The 19,257-nt window shown below is 50.5% G+C and overlaps 1 protein-coding gene across 1 annotated transcript in view; it reads left to right on the top strand.

The window, feature by feature from the left end:
* Positions 1-19,257, top strand: part of LOC135823351 (sialate O-acetylesterase-like) — a 39,124-nt gene that overhangs the window by 3,524 nt on the left and 16,343 nt on the right. Inside the window, exons 5-10 of the mRNA XM_065336204.1 lie at positions 111-368; positions 819-977; positions 9,663-9,797; positions 10,346-10,483; positions 10,898-10,941; positions 11,584-11,692. Of these exons, the coding sequence (XP_065192276.1) occupies positions 111-368; positions 819-977; positions 9,663-9,797; positions 10,346-10,483; positions 10,898-10,941; positions 11,584-11,692 (843 nt within the window). The remainder of the gene's footprint in view (positions 1-110; positions 369-818; positions 978-9,662; positions 9,798-10,345; positions 10,484-10,897; positions 10,942-11,583; positions 11,693-19,257) is intronic.

Raw genomic sequence — 19,257 nt, 5'->3', positions numbered from 1 at the left:
TCAATTGGAGGTAGCAGGTATTGTCAGCCATGCGAAAAGTCTTAAAAAAAGTTTAGAATGCAACAGATCTTGTCGTGCTTGTCTTGCCTGTCTGTCTGCTTCACTCGTAGGTCAAACAGGATCAGAGTGCCACGCCGAAGGATGACCTGAACGGTACGTGGGTGATCAACTCTGCCAAGACCGTGCCACCGTTCAGTGCCGTCTGCTACCTGACGGCGCTGTGGATGAGTCGCATGCACTGGGGAAAGACACCCATCGGTCTCGTGCAGTCCGACTGGGGCGGCACGCCCATACAGGCATGGATGAGTCCCGACGCCCTGCAACAGTGCGGCGAGCACAACCAAGGTGACGTTGCTGTTGAAAAGACGGTGAGCATGGGTGCATCGCCTTGTGTACCTTGCGCCTGTGGTGTTGTTTGCACAGTTCGCATCCTGTATTCAACTTCAGTAAAGCCTGTCAAGGCGACCACTCTGATAAGGCGAACACGTATCCTAGAGGACCACTACAGCTAGGACGAATGGATGTTATTTCCAGTCAATTGACCCTGGATAAGGAGACCACCTGTACCCGAGGCCACATTTAGAAGGGCCCTTAAGCAGTTGGCTTATGTTAGAAAGGTTTCTCTGCATGCAGTTTTGGATATCTACGGGGGCAGGCGATGTTTAGAGTTTTGTAGAGATCTAGTAATGTTTTCATGGAGTTTGATCAGATTGGAGCTTTGTGCAAGTAGAAATCGACAGCATTTTGCCATGAAATTCGCACAGGGGAATACGTGTAGCAACACATTGCTTTGTGGGATCCTGTTTGCTTACATACAGGAGGATGTTGGTGGCCCGGGCACTCCCAGCCAGCTGTACAATGCGATGATTCATCCCCTGGTGGGAATGACGGTGCGGGCTGCCCTGTGGTACCAGGGCGAAGCCAACGTGCCGCAGGGTCGTGACGCGTACACATGCAATCTAGGGTCCCTCATACAAGTAAGTATCAGGGTTCTACAGAGCCAGTAGAATATTGTAGGGGAGAGGGATTGGCACAATTGTGCATGGCGAATGTGGGACGGGCCTGCTTCTACGGAATACTGTGGCATGCCTTTCTCCACATTTGCTCACTCAAGTTAACTCGGCGTTATGCAGAAGATGGGCCATTGAATCATTTCCCAGCTCTTGTTCATGCTATATTGAAACTCACCCATATGTGTACTGCCCAGATCCGGGCACTTCTGTCAAATTGCAACTCATCCAGACTGTTCTCGGTCGGAGAAAATAATCTCATAGAAAGGAGGACATACCAGGCTATGTATGTATGTATGTATGTATGTATGTATGTATGTATGTATGTATGTATGTACAGTCAACTTTGCGTATAACGACACTCGGCCGGGCATCAGAAAAGTGTCCTTATTCGCGAAGTGTCGTTATACCCGAAGTCTCATTTATGTATACAGGTAGTATGGACTTTGCTCTGGGCATGGAAATTCTGTCGTTATTCACGAATTGTCGTTATATCCGCAGTCGTTATTAGCCAAGTTGACTGTATAACTCATAATCACAAGGTGATCGCAGAGGCATTAATCAGCGAGAGAATTGTGAATGATGTCTCTGAATCCAACTCTATCGTGTGCTGCATGAGAGAGAGCATGCAAGGGAAGACCCGTCCAACTTTTAATGTTAGAAATCCATGATGTCGCGGGCCTTCCTCTCGGTCGAGATCCAGGAGTTGATCCTTGCAGGAAGGGCTTGGAGAAAACGTCATGTCTCGTAACATGGCCAAACCACATCAACTTAAATTTCTTGACTTCGTTCGCTAGCCGCATCCTTGCTCCGATGATGTCATTGATTTCTTCCAGGATAGATTGGTTGGTGCGCCGGTCGTGGTATGTTACTCCTAAGAGTCGGCGGAAGCATTTCATCTCGAAGGATGAAATTCTTCTCATTGATGAGGCAGATAATGTCCAAGATTGGCATCCGTATAAAACAGTCGCTAGCACAATAGACCCAACAAAACGAAATTTAGTAGGCAAAGAAAGTGATAGCGATTTCCAAATGAATTGAAGCTCAATGATCTTTTGCTTCCTGTACTAGTATCACGTTGCCACGTCACGTCCTAATATGACGTACTGGCATGTGCTTCAGACTCATTACGTGTGGGTGTGCTGTGCACGCATGCATGCACCCCCTGAGCAGATAGAGCTCTCAACCACGCGGTGTTCAGTGGTTGTAATTATTATTGCAATGGCATGAAGACAGTTTCGACTTTCTATTTCTCTTCCCGTTACTTTAATCCTATCATGCATTCAACTTTGTAAACCATATGAACTGAGTGGGTGTTCGTTGTGTCGGGTGCACTCTGTGTGCGTGCTTGAGATTCCCCGACAACTTTGGTGCCGAAACCCGTTGGAAGTTCTGAAAGATGGCTTCGAAGTTGGATGGATTTATTCGCCCGTATCGGGGCAAACAGGACGACTTTGATGAGTTCTGGGCTAAGTTTCTGGTCTTAGCCAAGGCCAATAAGTGGGCCGATGACGCTGCCAAGGCTGAGCATCTTCCGTTGTTCCTGAGTGGACAAGCCTTTACGGTTGTCACTCAATTGTCTGACGAGGACAAAAAATCGCCGGCAAAAATTAAATCTGCGCTGGAGCAGGCATTTTGCCCCACGCCTGGTGCTGCCTACCGTTCATTTACGTCAAGGGCTTTGCGGAATGGAGAGCCTGTGGACGCGTACCTGGCAGATTTGAAGCGCCTACTTACGCTGTCTGGCCATAAGATTGCGGATAATTCAGATCCCGTGCTGATTGAGCAGTTCCTGAGTGGGTTGCCAGCTGATATTGGTCACCACGTTCGTATGGCGTCTGCTACGCAGAAGCTCACTGTCACTGATATGGCAAATCAAATCAGAGTCATGCAGGCATCCAAACTCCCAGAATCCCATGGTGCTGTTGCTGCTGCTAGCTCTCAGCCCAAGAAGTCGCTCGTGTGTTACCAGTGTAAGGCCGTGGGCCATGTGAGATCACAGTGCCCGAAGCGTAAGCCCAGTGTCACCTGTTATGCCTGTAAAGCGAAAGGGCATATTTCCAAGGACTGTCCGAACAAGAGTCGAGTTGGAAATGTCGCTGCTGGTCACACGCCGCCTGAACGTACGGATATTTGCCTTGCTCTGGCAAAATCGGATGGAGACCTAGTTCGTGTAGCCGTGGACGTACAGGAACCCAGTACTGAGTCTAGTACGTGGACGCGTTTTGCCTCTGTGGTGGATTCTGGCTGTACTCGCACACTGGTGGAGTCGGCTGTTGTTGACCGATTGAACCTATCAGCTGCAGTTTCTCCCTGTCAGGACAAGCTGTTGTCTATCGACGGAACACCACTTACTATCCTTGGCAACGTCACGCTACGTGTGCAACGACTTGATGGAGCCGTCCATTTGCCTCGGATCACTATTGATTGTCTCGTTGTGCCCAACTTGTCGTCCTTGAACACGGACTTCCTGATTGGCACAGATACCATTGGCAAGGTCGGTGGCCTCACTCTACGTTACGACGGTCTAGGGGGCACGCTGTCCTCAGTTGTGTTTGGTCAGCAGGCAGGTGTCGCTGCCGGTGCATCTCCCCAACCCGAATCTGAGAAGCCTAACAAGCTTTCTCGTCACATCGATGTTACCGAGTCCGAGTCGACAGTCACCTTGAAGGCGAATGATTGCCTAGCTAACTGGTCGAATGAGCGTGGTCATTGGATTGCTCAGTGGTCGTGGAAGGGTGGCGTTGCACCCGAGCAGCACATTGGTTCCGGCATTGGAGAGTACTCGCGGAAGTCTCTAAGCGTCAGCGAGGAGGAGCAGTTTGCTTCAGAAATGAAGTTGTGGGTGGACAATGGATGGCTTGTCAAGTACGACTCCGAGGCATTCGGAGAGCCTGTCGCTGTCTTGCCGATACTTGCCGTTAGTCAGCAGCACAAGGCATCCACGCCGGTTCGGCCGTGCTTGGACTACCGTGCCCTGAATGCCTGTCTTGTGTCCCACCCCGGTGTCACCGCTCCAGCTTGTGACGCGAAACTCCGTGACTGGCGCAGACGTAGTGCCGACAGCGTTCTTCTCGACATCCGGAAAGCCTACCTGCAAGTTCGGATCCATCCCACCCTGTACAAGTACCAAACCGTTGTGTACAAAGGCGAGTTGTATACCATGACCCGCATGGGATTCGGTCTGAACGTCGCGCCAAAGATCTTGGACATGATTGTCCAATGGATTACCCGTGATCACGCCGACGTTGACAACTATGTGGACGACCTCTACGTCCCTACTGCCCAGACCGACATCGTCCGCCATGAACTCGCCAGCTATGGGCTTGAGACGAAAGAGCCAGAGCAGTTCGCAACTGCTCGTGTGTTGGGCCTACAGCTGTCCTCTTCTGATGTCGAAGATACAGTCACGTGGGAACGTCGTGCTGGTGTTGACCTCAAGTTGCCAGAGTCACCAACTCGTCGTCAAGTGTTCAGTTGGTGTGGCCGTGTGATTAGTCACTACCCGGTATGTTCCTGGTTACGCCCGCTGTGCAACTACATCAAGCGGCTTGTCGGCGAGAACACATCGAAATGGGATGACCTCGTACCGCCTCATCTCGTGCAACCATGTCGTGAGGTCGAGTCTCGTGTCCGTCAAGACGATCCTGTGCATGGTGTCTGGTCTGTGCCCTGTGATGACACCACAGTGTGGCACGTTTGGTGCGATGCTTCTGGCCTGGCCATGGGTGCGGTTCTGGAAGTCAACGGCGCTATCGTCGAAGACAAGTCCTGGCTCAGACCTTCCGATGATAAGCGTCATATCAACATAGCAGAGTTAGACGCCGTCATCAAGTCGCTCAACCTCGCTCTGTGTTGGCCAGTGAAGAACGTGGTCTTGCACACTGATTCGCGTACAGTCCATGGCTGGTTGACGCAGTTGCTGAACAACATTCGTCGTGTTAAAGTGAGTGGCCTTCACGCTACGTTGGTTCAGCGTCGTTTGCAGATCATCGACGATTTGATCACTGTATCTGGCATTACAGTTGACGTTGAATGGGTCCGCTCAGAGGACAATATTTCGGATCAGCTAACCCGTGTCCCTACCTGGTTCCGTGTGCCGGACAGTCCTAAGAAGCCACAGCCTGATGTTGCAGCAGCCGGTGTTACCGTTCGTGCTCTCCCACCTCTTGCTATGGGTGACATCGCCACTGCCCAAGTTGCCGACGAGGCGATCTCGTCCGTTAAGGCCCAGCTTCTCTCCGGTGAACCGATTCCCAACTCCAGCTACAGCAGAGTCCGAACCCAGCTGGTGATTGAGGATGATGTGCTGTTTCGCAGCGTGAAATCGCCTCTCAACGATGTTGAGCTTGTGCCTGCCCTTCCCCAGAGTCTTACTGCCGATGCACTTGCAGTCGCCCATACTGTGAGTGGTCACGCCGGTTGGGAAAGTATGTGGCGTCTACTCCGTAGCCAATGCTATTTCCCTGGTATGGCACAGCGCTGCCGTGACTACGTGTCAGAGTGCACTACCTGCCGTGCGGCAAATCCTGCTCAACCTTGTCTACCGCAACCAACGCGACCTGTAACTCCCGATGGTCCCTGGCGTGTTGTGCAAATTGACACGCTCGAGCTTGGTACCAACAAGTCTGGCCGATATCACTGCGTTCTTGTCTGCATTGACACCTTCACCAAGTGGGTGGAGGTCGTCCCACTTGTTCGCCATGATGCTGAGTCTGTCGCCGATGCATTTGTTAGTGTCTGCACTCGGTGGGGTCCTCCCCATGTTATCCGCTCCGACAACGGCACCGAGCTTCACAATGCCCTGATGTCATCCCTCTACAAGGTATTTGGGGTCAACGTGTGTTTTGGCGCAGTTCGCCACCCCCAATCGCAAGGTGCCGCAGAACGGTTCAACCAAACGCTGTTGACCTTGGTGCGGAAGGTCCTCGACGAGTCCAGTGATTGGCAGGTTGACCTAGCTATGCTCCTGTACTTCTACCGCAACAGGCCCCACAGTGTCACCGGTGTCTCACCTATGCAAGCAATGGTTGGCTGGCAGCCCCGCAGTCTCGTGGTGGATGCTACCCCAACAGAGTGGTCGTTTCCCCGCTGGACGGAGGAAATACAGCGTCGCGCCTCAGCCATGTACGATCTCCTGGAATCAGAGTTGTCGTCCTGCGATTTTGTCGAGGAGCCAACTCAAGCGTTCTCGGCTGGAGAGTCTGTTCTCTTCCGCCGTCCACACCGGCACCAGAAACGACTCCCCGAATTCGAAGAAGGTTGGATCGTCAAGCGAGTCGTTGGTCCCTCAACTGTCGTGATTGGCCGTGGCACAGCAGAAAAACTCGTCAACACAGAGCTGCTGAAGCCTGCTGGAAGTCATTCCAGTCGTATCCCTGAGCCACTAGATGTAGCTAGTATTATCGATGACGAGCCGTTGGACCATGTGCCTTTGGCTGGTGTACCTGATGACACCGCTGGTGGTCGTCTTCTCCGCGACAGAGCCCTGCTCCGTGAGCCTAGTAGGTATGGCTCTTGAGACCACTATGTTCTCTGCTTTGTCCGAGTTTGGGTCTGACTCGTGACTCTAATTCGTGTTTTGGCCGTCTCTGACGATTGACGTTTAATAGTGTGTGTCATAAATTTGGTTCTTTTGTTTTGTTTTCTCAATTTATTGGCTCCTATTCTGCGATAATTGGTACTGTTTTTTATCTTCTTCTCCTCATTTTTAGTGACAATTGTCACTAGGGGGCATGTACTAGTATCACGTTGCCACGTCACGTCCTAATATGACGTACTGGCATGTGCTTCAGACTCATTACGTGTGGGTGTGCTGTGCACGCATGCATGCACCCCCTGAGCAGATAGAGCTCTCAACCACGCGGTGTTCAGTGGTTGTAATTATTATTGCAATGGCATGAAGACAGTTTCGACTTTCTATTTCTCTTCCCGTTACTTTAATCCTATCATGCATTCAACTTTGTAAACCATATGAACTGAGTGGGTGTTCGTTGTGTCGGGTGCACTCTGTGTGCGTGCTTGAGATTCCCCGACATTCCCTAGTGGTAAGCGCCTTCTTATCTCCATATCGGACTTGCCATCCGACGTGATTATGGCACCTAAGTATTTAAACTGGGATACCTCTTCTATTCGCTCATTGCCTACTTGAATGCACCCCAGATCACCACCGCCCTCCGGCGCTGCCATTGACTTGGTCTTGGAAGCATTGATCTGCATGCCTAGTCTTGTTGCACTCGTATCCACGCGCTCGGTCAGGTCTATCAGCTCTTCCACAGACGATGCAATTAGTTTTGTTTTTTCACGGCTGAGCGTAGCGAAAGAGTGCAAAAAACGTATTTTTCACTCGCAAATATTTTCGTGCATTTGCTCTTGTTCTGCGCAACTCCGTTGAACCTGCCATCGTGGTCTTTGTTTTTCCTCGTGGTAGTTGAAGTTGCCCACCCTGGTTTCATGGGGGTCTTCCCCTGTTCTTCTTGATATTGTATGCCAATGTGTGTGGCTTATGATTATGACATACACTGGTTATTACATGCCATTTCTTGCTGTCTCTATTCTTGGGTCCGACTGGCAGCGGGGCAGGAATTAATGAAATAGAAAGGTTTTTTGGCCGAAAGGTGTGTTTTTCCTCTAGCCCGGTTGAGCGGTCGCGGCTAGGAATGTAGGGAGTCATTGTTTTCAGGCGCTCCCCTGCTGTCCAGTCACCCATGCTCACCACTGGCCATGCTGTTTCACTGATTTCACGGCCTTTTCTCCCGCTTGCTGGCGGTTCTTTGATGGATTTAGATGTTTTTCGGCTATTTATCTATTATGTGGCTGCGAGTGTGGTTTTTTGCTTCTACTCATTTCTGGAAAACCACCACGGTGGTGAGTGTGATTGCTCTGGTAGACCACTACCCCATGTACTGAACAGTCGCTTTGTGAGTGAAAAGATCTATATCATCCGCAAAACGTAGGTTGGTCACGCACATGCCGCCGATACATACTGACCCATCAAACTCCTCCAAAGCGTCAGACATGATGTACTCCAGGATAACGTTGAACATACAAGGCGAGAGTAAACAGCCCTGCCTGACACCCACTGACGTGGTGAACCAGTCGGTGATAGTGGATCCAACAACGATGGCTGCTTCAGTAGTAGCGTAAAGCGCTTCAATCAGGTCCACAATTCTTGCTTCGATGCCATGCGCTCTCATAATCTTGAATAGCGTGTAATACGCGACCGAGTGACAAGGCAAAACTGGTTCAAGTACGGCGAGCAGTGCAAGAAAAACTGGCAACGAAGAGCTAGCTTACTTAGGGGACAAGACTACGAATAGATCCAACAAAGTAAGCCTAGAAAATACTAGCACTACAAAAATGTAAATATTAAAATCGTAAAGTGGCACGGAACAAAGGTACTCAGCTTGAGTTGAGACGAGAACGGCAACGGCAACGTTCACTGCACGGCGAAATAACGAGGCGTGGTCCGGAATACTGCGACTGACGAACGCAGAGCTAACACCGCTGCCACCAAATGTAATACGCGACCGAGTGACAAGGCAAAACTGGTTCAGTCTCTCCGGCAAAACACAGGTAGTATTCTCAGGGAACAATATTGCACACACGGAACGACAACCGTAGGTGACACAGAATTACTTATAGTATATTGAAAGACTCAATAAGTGAAGGAAAGACGACAGAAACAACGGAGGCAAAGACTCTGCAACAACTGAGCTGGGCAACTGACACACGGATCTATATATATGGTACGAGATTGCCAGTTACAGCTCCGAGCGCTAGCTAGCGAATGAAAGCAAGGGATCTGATGGTGTCAGCAATGCATAGTGCAATACATAGTAATACATAGTGGTTTGTGTAGGGGGAAGTCCGTCTACTACACTACATAGTAATACATAGTGATTTGTGTAGGGGGAAGTCTACTACATAGCGCTTTGTGCCAAACCCTATCAAAGGCCTTACGGAAATCGATGAAGCAATGATACACAGCCTGCTGATGGTCACGGTACTTTTCAATTAACATTCTGAGGTTGAAGATTTGCTCCACTGTGCTTCTTCCCTTCCGGAACCCTGCTTGCTCGTCCGCCAGCAAACCCTCCACTTGCGGCTGCAGGCGCTTCAGCAAGATCCTCAGTAGCACTTTGCTCGGATGACTGATGAGGCTCACTGTCCTGTAGTTTTGGCACTGCCGAAGGTCTCCAGACTTAGGGATGGGAACAAGAATGGACCTTGTCCATGATGTTGGCCATCTACCAGTCGTCCATGGGAGGTCACAAATCCTGTGCATAACAGCCACCAACGTATCTCCACCATGTCGCAAAAGCTCGCCAGGAATGTTATCGAACCTCGCTGATTTGTTGTTCTTGAGGGAGTTGATAGCGTATTCGACTTCGGTCCTCAGAATGGGATTGTTGTTGGCATTATCTGACATGGCTGGAGTAACGATTGCGTCAAGGACTTTATCATCTACGTTCAGGTCCACGTTGTACCAGGCTATATTCAATTTGATGATCAGCAAAATATAAACCGTTAATTGCACACATCTTTAATTGCAGGCAGTGCTTAGTTCTGATGGGCCTTGCCATGGGGAGGGGAAGTTCTACCATATACTGTTCATTTTGTCTTTTATGTTCCTGTATTGTGTACTACTAGTCCTGGAGAGATGTGTGGGGCATCGGTGACTTTGCCTGGCTGAATGTTCAACTGGCACCATACACGGGTGGGACAGGTTATATATCGGGTGTGAGATTGGCAGAGACGGACGTCAGACCTCATCCACATGGCCCAGTAAGTGTGTGTGTGTGTGTGTGTGTGTGTGTGTGTGTGTATGTGTGTATGTGTGTATGCTGGCTGTACCTAGCAAGACTCCTATACAGCGTGACTAACTAGGATGACCAAGAAGGCTTCGTAAAGCCGGCAAAATATTACTGCTCAGTGTATGGAGCTGTACATAAAATGCAGTCATGGTTGTTCAAACGCCACCCAACCCCTGCATCTACGGGATACATGATTTCAGCCATGATGGTTCCGCTATCCACATGCCATGCACACATTCTACATAACATGCAGTCACGTGACCAAGATGGGCAGACCACTCTATACAGCTGGGCATGTACCTGTGAAGTCATGTACATCTTTGCACACCATTTTTGATGCCACGGGACATACGACCTTTACACAATAGACGAACTGTGTCTGGCTGTCTGCCTCTTGCTGTCTCTCTCTCTCTCTCTCTCTCTCTCTCTCTCTCTCTCTCTCTCTCTCTCTCTCTCCTCTCCTCTCCTTTCTTACACACCCTCAATCCCTGTCTCTCTCTTCACACATTTTGTCACTAGGTTGACACTGTTGGAACGGCAGTCATCATTGACCTAGGCGACCCAAGCGGTATCGTCCATCCACACAACAAGACTGAAGTCGGCCGTCGTATGGCCCTGCAGATGCTGCATGTTGCCCTCGCCCAGCAGTACCCGAATGTGAGTGATGGCTTGCAAGCATTGCGACAAGTCAATATTCGCTTTCAATCAACTGACCAACGAAAATTGTTATTAATATACGGATGTACTGTGATGGCCAGGGCTTCCCTAGTGTGCTGGACTTGCGTAGAGAGTCAACATTATCGTTTTTTGAACAGGACCCCTCGAATCTTCCAGTCAATATTCGTGTTGTGTCAAACTTCAATGGATATCCAAATTTTCCATTGTAACACAGTTAAGTATTATCATACTTGTAGTAGATTTACATTGTGTCAAAAGTTGTAATTATGTTTGAAACAACATAATCCTTGTGGTGATTATTCATCAGTTGAGGGTGTTGAACAGGGAAAACCCTTATGTTCCGCTAGACCTTCTCCTGTAATGTTTTCCGTATTTCTTTTGAATGTGTTCTAGCTGACATTCTCTGGACCGGAGTTCAAGTCTGCAGTACAAGAGAGGTAGGCCAGTGTTGCTGCCTGCTGCAGGGTGCTTGCTGTACTGTAGTGCTCTCTCAACGTGCTTGGCCGTGTAGAGAGCATACCGAACTACCAGTGCCATCCACCTATACTTTGACTGAGCAATGGCTGCCGGCTGTCACTCAGCTACCGGTTTCTTCCTGTTCCGTGGCACTTCTGCAAGTGGCGTCCTCATACTAGGTTGGGTTGTGTCTCTTTGACTTCAAAACTACAAGAAAAACAACGATGTACGGGGAAAAAATGGAAGCTTTCAAAACGTCTGAAGAAGCCATTGACTGTCACCACCAGGACTCAATTGACCAGGAGACTTCACTCAGTACAGATTCCCTACCACTAAGCTATACTGAAGTTGGTGTAGTGCAGATCACATTGTTCGTATGATCAAGGATACAATGTGGCGCAGCAAAGGAAGTTATCTCAATAAAGATCTTTTAGCAAAAAAAACGCTTTACTATTATTAGTTGGTGACATCTGGCCATTCTCTCCTGTACCTTGAGCTGCACAGTTGGAGCATGCTGTCAGCTCAGATGTACCTGTTTGACTCGGGGCGTAAAAGGCACCGCTAATCGGAACTCACTGCCCAGCTTTGCCCACGTTGTGTTCCATTCTTTTCGCTCTGCTCAGCACGGGCAACGTCGTTGTGAACTTTGACTACGCTGAAGGCATGTACTGGAATGACACACATGGCTGTAGCATGAATGAAGGATGCTGCTCGAACTACAGCGCTTTTGAGGTGAGCAAAGCCTTTTAGAAAATCTAAAAGTACTTGTATTGGCCCTATCTTAGAATATGTACCCTCTGTAATCGAATTCCTCTCTTCCTTTCCCGGGTTTCGGCACCAAATCTGTAATCGAATTCCTTTCTACTTTAGGTCGGACCCTAGAGCACTACCAATTCCGTCTGTAGGCTCCCTCGATCCCTCACGTCCACACACTCAAGACCCCAAATGCGGCTTGTTTACAGGAATTAGTCTAAAAGGAGAGTAAAAAGATCCACAAAATCCAGCCTGATGCCGCGAGGTTCATGCCCTCACGCGCATCAAAGAACCATAGCAAAAATGGCGCACAGCATGATCAGATCACATGATCATGCTCTGATCAGCGATTCAAAGCGAGTCAACATATGATAACTAAATTATTTGAATCTTTCGAAAAACTATGTCAAAACATCAGTACATTTAGAGAATTATTTGAACAAGATCGAAGGAGAAGATTGATTACTTTATAATGAACTGCAAATCATGCACTTCCATTACACCTCACCGCCTGATGACATACCCATTCATGCAATGAATACCTGAATGTCATCAACAAACTTATACTACACCTCACCGCCTGATGACATTATAAATAAAAGCACAAGAATAATAAAACAGAAACAAGTAAGGCAAAGAAGATGTCACGAACATACACATGACTTGAATATACACACATACGCACACACGCACGCACGCACACATACCCACACAGATGCGCACACGCAGGCCAACAACGGAAAGTTAATGACTATACCGTGCTGGTGGTACAATAGCAGCCCTATCACGCAAGCCATATGCCCGCATAACTGAGGGCTCGGCTGCTGGCAACACACGGACATACGTGGCACTGTCACTGTCATTCTCTGCAGCGGCACCATCTGCAGGTGCTGCTGGGGCTGGCTCTGTAGGCAACGCATTAGGCTTCAACAGTTCCACATTGACCGTTTTCTCACTAATCCGGCCGGTACTGGAGTTGGTGCTGCTGATGACAACGGTAGACGGTGACACGATATGCACTACAGACCAACCAGGTTCATATGGAGTCATCCGTTTCTGGTGACGTTCTGGGCGACGGAGAAGAACTGGGGCACCAACGACAAACGGACACTCACTCTCTTCAGCCAAAACAGCATCAGACTCGGCCACAGCATCATTGACAAAGTCACGAATCCGAGCGCACTTCAGTGATAGTTCAGCTGACCAGGACATAAGCGAACCTTCGACAACAGGACACTCTACGATCAGGTCACATGGCTCCCAGTTGACCATGGCCATTATTGGCGACATCTGGATGGCAGCATGGGGGCGAGTACGGTAGTAATACAGTAATACCTGGAGCTCTGTCAACCAATCAGACGACGAGTCAATGGTCTTACGGATCATATTCAGCAGGGTACAGTTAAAGCGCTCAGCGCTGCCCTGCGACTGCGGGTGGCGAACTGCGCCGTGGCGAATATGCACACCGAAGACATCAAACAATGCAGAGACATGGCATTACAAAACTCTGACCCATTGTTGCTGCGAATGACACGTGGAGGACCCCATCGGGTACACAACTCCACCAGGCCGGCAGCAACACTGGACGCATCATGTCTCTGAAGCGGAATAATTTCTGCCCACTTTGTGAAAGAGTCAATACCGACCAACACACAATAATACCTGCCACTATGACACGCACCCAACTCAAGGGTATCAATGTGGACTACTTCCCACGGTCGGCTGGGCGAGTCGGAACGCACTTTCGGAACTGGGCCAGCAGACATAGAGCTGGCACAACGACAAGGGCTGCAGTCTCGGACATACTGCTGACAACTCTCAGCTAGCTTGGGAAAATAGCACCGACGGCGGATACTGCGCCACATGGCCTCCCAATTGCCATGGGCAGTAGCAGAATGTGCAGACGACAATACCTCTTCACGGAGCGACATACGTAAAACGGGCACTGCGACTTCACCATCTATCGGGTCCTTTACACTGCGGTACAATACACCTTCAACGACTACAAGCTGATGCTGCACACGTTTGAATGCAGCCACAGACACAGGCTTACCAGCTACCAAGTCAGAGATAGTGGCACAAATCAATTCATCACGTTGCTGTTCAGCAGCTATCTTGTCAAGTGAGACAAAAACGGATGACAATGATGGCAACGGCACAGAACACAGAGATACCACACGTACCCTCATGGCGACGCTCGTCTGCAGACTTGAGAACAGTCTTGGCGAGAGCTGTCCATCGGTGCGGAACACGGGTCAGGCAATGGGCACGATTCTGCTCACTTTTCACCCACGCGATGGTGACCTTGAGCCCAGCAACAGCGATCATGTCCGACAGGATAGCCAAACGACGTTGCACCAGAAGGGCTTGCAGACCCGACACTTTGACACGGGACGCGTTCCGTAATGTAGCTTGAATCCACCCGTGTACAGTCTTAGAGTCGGTCAGGAGGTGCACTTCACTGACGATCCAGTCAACAGCCAATTCCAGAGCTCGGATGGCGGCTTCAAGCTCTGCGACATTGATATGCCGCTTGTCGTCCTTGGCCCTGAGCCACGCGCGGTCTTCCACTGTTACACCACCTGCTTCCAGGACAACACCATACGCCAGGTCAGATGCATCACACCACACTTGCACTCTACCGGTACTGACTGGAACATGCCACTGGCCACGCACTGGATCCTCGGTGCACAGACGAGCAGATAGATCACGACAGCACTGGTACACTACGTCAAACACTTCGCTGTCTTAGCTGCCACATTCGGATGACAGACGCTTGACGGAGCTGCATGCTGTACGTAACCACCCACAGATCGGGTAGTGATCAATGACGCGGCCGCACCAGCTAAACAGACTGCGCTTGCTGATACGCTCTGGTAGAGACACATCGATGTCACGGCGAACCCATGTCACTTCGCCGGTTGCATCTTGCTGCAACTGTAAGCCCAGCACTCGAGCTTCAGGCAGCTGTTCAGCAGGTTTCGTTGCGAGGCCGTACTCTGCCAATTTTGCCTCGGCTTCCACCTGGTGATTCTTCGCAACAAACACATCGTCGACGTAATTGTCGGCTCCCGGAACATCGCGCAGGACCCACTTGACTATGGCGTCCATCATCTTTGGCGCGACAGATAATCCAAAACCCATGCGCTGCATTACGAATCGTTTGCCCTTCCACAACACAATCTGGAAGCACTGAAGCTGCTCTGCTACATGAACTTGTAGGTAGGCCTTCCGGATGTCCATGAAGACATACTCGTGTGCAGGACCAGCCTTGCGCCACTTGCGCAGCTTTTCTCCACAGATAGGGGCCTCTCTGCCAGGCTCGGACTTCACAAGACGATTCAGCGACCGGTAATCCAAGCACGGTCGCACTGGAGTAGACTGTTTGTGCTCTTGGACCTGCGGGATGAGTGGCAGAACACACTGTGGGGGACCATGAACTGATGTATCGTGCGGGCCCAGCCAGCCGTTGTGGATCCACAGATCAACTTCATCTTGGAACAACTTCTCTTGCTCCGCCGTCAACTTATGGTGCGAGTATTCTCCGATACCCGACCCAACACTGGCTTCAGGACCGACGCCATCATTCCAATGCCATGTCAGTTCCCACCGGCTCAGTACATTATTCCAGCGTACGCTGCCATCACTCGTTGAAAGTGTGACGTTACCGACCTCATCCTCATCCACTGACACATACGGTAGTGGATGCTCTGACTTCTTTTCAGCGGCATGTGACAATATGACAATGTGTGAAGTGTGACGATACAATGTGTGTGTAGACAAACATTACGATTATGTATTTGTTGTGGTGACATCTGTCATCAGTGTGTCATGCCTCTTACCTCATTGTAGCTTCATCCGTAGTCCGCTTCCATTGTCCTTGTTCTATATTCTATTCTATTTCTTCTAGTGCTAGTCGTTTCACTTCTCATCTTTCCTTGAAGTAGTATATTTGAATTGTAATTGTTTTCCTGCAACGATCGCTCGTCGATCGTTGTGTTATTTATTTGTGTCTTGACTTCATTATTTATTTCGCCAGCGCCTGCAAGGCTGCATGCGCATGCTAGATTCTGTGTTCTTACATGACACGTGATCGTTGCCGGGGCCATGGCCAATAGGCGATCTTCCCGCCGCGGGCATAATCAGGCCATCAGGACCGTTTGACGTCATTTCGGGAATGTTCGGACCGTTTGACGTCATTTCGGGAATAATTTTTCGACCTTTCGACCTTTCCACCTTTGACCTTCCCTAATATGTTCCTTCGCGCTGTAAGAAATCAAATCAAGCACGCTCTGTCTGTCATGATGGCTGAATCTTGCCCTTGCCTGCAGCCCTCGGGCCTACGGCCCTTGGGCTGCAGGCTCGGGCAAGATTCAGCCATCATGACCTCCTGAGCGTGCTTGATTACATACTTCACGCGTGACTAATGATGTCATCGCTATGCCTTTGCTTGCTGCGCGTAGTCTTGTTGTTTTCTTTGCTTCGTTCGAGTTGCTGTTGCTCGACTTCGTTTTCTGATCTATTTTCTGCATTCAATGGTGGCCGTGATGGCTGTCGCTGCAATAGCAGCTTCAGCCACGACGGGCCTCTATCGGTTGCTCTGCCGCCATGTTGGACGCCATGTTTTAGACGTGTCTTTTCCTGGCTGAAGTGCTCGTGATTTTGTGTTCTTGTTGTTCTTTTCTTGTTCTCTCTCCTTTTCCAACTTGCATTTTTCGTGATTCATACATTTCCACCAAGAGGCTGCCGTTTGCGCTGGTGTGTTGTGTTGGGTGAAGAGGGGTGATAGAGAGACTAGATAGCTCCAGTTCTCCCACAACTTTGTGGTGCCGAAACCCGGGAAAGAGCCGGGAAAGAGCCGGGAAAGAGTCGGGAAAGTGTTTTCGGAGTACGAGTGTCGTAGTGATTTATTTATTTTGTGAGACGAGAGTTCTTACTGAGAGTTCCTACTGTGAGTTCCTACTGTGAGTTTCTACTGTGTGTTCGTGGAATACTCGAGTGAATCATGTCTACCAAGTATCTTGTCCAGCCGTTTTCTGGCAAGGATGGTGAAGACCTAGAGGAATTCTGGGCAAAGTTTTTAGTTTTGGCCACTGCCAAGGAATGGTCCGACGAAGATGCACGCATGCAACATCTACCTTTATATTTGCAGGGCGATGCATTTCGAGTGTTTTCTCGTATGGCAGAGAGTGACAAAAGCAAACAAGCAGAGGTCAAGAAAGTTTTAGTGAGTGCGTTCAGTGTGACGCCGTCCAGAGCGTATGATTTGTTCAAGCGCCGTTGTTTGCGTGTGGATGAAAGTGTCGACGCGTATGTGGCCGATTTGCAGCGTTATGCAGCGCTGTCGGGGCACAAACCGGGTGGTACCGCCAGCAAGGATCCGATCGTGATCGAGCAACTGATCGCTGGCCTACAGCCCGAATTTGGCCGCCAGCTGAGAATGTCACTGGCTGGCCAAGAGCTGACGATACCTGCGTGTCTAGAGCGTGTGCGTGCGCTCAGAGCCAGTGAGACCGATGCTCGGTACACGAGCAGGTTCAGCCAGAGCGTTTCTGCTAGTGCCAGTACCAGTAGTTGCAGTGGAGGTGTACACCGACCTCGCAGTACTGTTGTCTGCTATAACTGTAATCAGCCTGGGCATGTCCAGCGTAACTGCCCAGAGTTCAAGAAGAAGCAGAAGCCCCGTTTCAGTGGACCAGTAGTGTGCCACTTTTGTGATCAGCCTGGTCATGCAAAGCCAGCGTGCCCTGAGAGAAGGAAGTGGCGAGAAGCCAAGGCAGCAGAACGTGTGGCGGCTGCTGGTACGTCGCATAGTAGCAGTGACAAGTGCCTGTGTGCGGTGTCCACTGAAGCTGCCCCCTTGCCGAGGATCTATGTGGACGTGGAGTCGGCCAAGCCGGATGACTGGTGCCGTGGAGAGGCCATGCTGGACACCGGGTCGGCTCGCACGCTAGTGTCGTCTGGCTTTATACGTGCGGCTAAGATGTGCAGCCAAGTGTCGGCGGTAAAGCAGGAGAAGCTCCTCGCCCTGGATGGCGAAGCCCTGCCGATTTCGGGGTCACTTTCACTAACGATTCGTCGCCTGGATGGACCCGTAAATTTGCCACCTACCCGTGTTGTTGCGTTTGTAGTTCCTGAGCTGTCGGTTATTAATGCTGACCTGTTGCTGGGATCTGACCTTGTCCGTGCCATCGGTGGCGTCAGGTTGCAGTACTCTGAGTCAGGTGATCTGCGGTCCGTGCTGTTTGGTCCGTCACCCGCCAGTGACCCTGAGCCTGTGTCGTCTGTCGTTAGTGATGCTCTGCAGTCGCCGGATCAACACCCGTCTCGGCATGTTAGCGTGGTGCAAGACGGTGAGGACGTGACGCTATCTGTCGAGGATGGTCAGATAAAGTGGCTAGCAGCTGAGCAGTGTTGGCAGGCAGCATGGAGGTGGAAGGACGACAAGCCACCTACCGGACGCATCGGCAGCGGCATTGGGGAGTACCCCCAGAAACTTAGCGATGATCAGGAGAAGCTGTTCCAGCAAGAAGTGGACTCCTAGATCGGTAACGGATGGCTCATCGAGCATGATGAAGAGGTACACGGAGCTCCTGCTGCAATTCTGCCATGGCTTGCGGTCAGCCAGGAGCACAAGCCTACTACACCTGTTAGGCCTTGCCTCGACTACCGTGCGCTGAACCGTGCCCTCGTGTCTCAGCCCGGTATGGATGCCTCCGTGTGTGGCGAGAAGTTGCGTGAGTGGCGTACGCACGATGCCAACGAGTATGAGATGTTGGATATTCGAAAGGCCTATCTGCAAGTCCGTATGTCACCTGAGTTGCTACGGTATCAGTGCGTGAAATGGAGGGGAAAGCTGTACGTGATGACCCGCATGGCTTTCGGGTTAAGTGTTGCACCGAAGTTCATGGACGTAATAGTCTAGTGGTGCACGCGAGATCATGATGGTGTTGACAATTACGTTGACGATCTGTACGTCCCGAAACCGCAGACAAAGGCTGTTGCGGATACCCTCGAGCGCTATGGCCTGCGGACGAAGCCAGCTGAGCCCGCCAGTTCCGCCCGAGTACTTGGACTTCAGCTGTTCACTGGCCAAGATGGTCAAACCCGTTGGAAGCGTCGAGACGGAGTGAGTCTCGAGTGTGGCAAGCTGACCAAGCGTGGTGTATTCTCATGGTGCGGCCGACTGGTATCGCACTATCCCGTGTGCTCGTGGCTGCGACCTGCCTGCAGCTTTCTGAAGCGCCTAGCATGTCGTGATGGTGGTGGCTGGGATGATGACGTCCCCAGTGATGTGGTAACCTGTTGTGCCGAACTAGCAAGTCGCGTCCAAGATGAGGATCCGGCCACAGGCGTGTGGAATGCGTCAGTGAACGAGCAGCAGCTCACCGTGTGGTGCGATGCGTCTGATGTCGCATATGGCATTGTTGCCGAAGTTGGTGGTGAAGTCATGGAGGACAAGTCTTGGCTTCGCAATGCCGACGAGAAGAAGCATATCAACATCGCAGAATTGGAAGCAGTAATCCGTGGGTTGTCGACGGCAG

This window comes from Sycon ciliatum, chromosome 8, assembly GCF_964019385.1.
Source record: "Sycon ciliatum chromosome 8, ocSycCili1.1, whole genome shotgun sequence".
Classification (NCBI taxonomy): domain Eukaryota; kingdom Metazoa; phylum Porifera; class Calcarea; order Leucosolenida; family Sycettidae; genus Sycon; species Sycon ciliatum.
The sequence above is the reverse complement of the archived record's forward strand: the minus strand, read 5'-3'. Positions and strand labels throughout refer to the sequence as shown.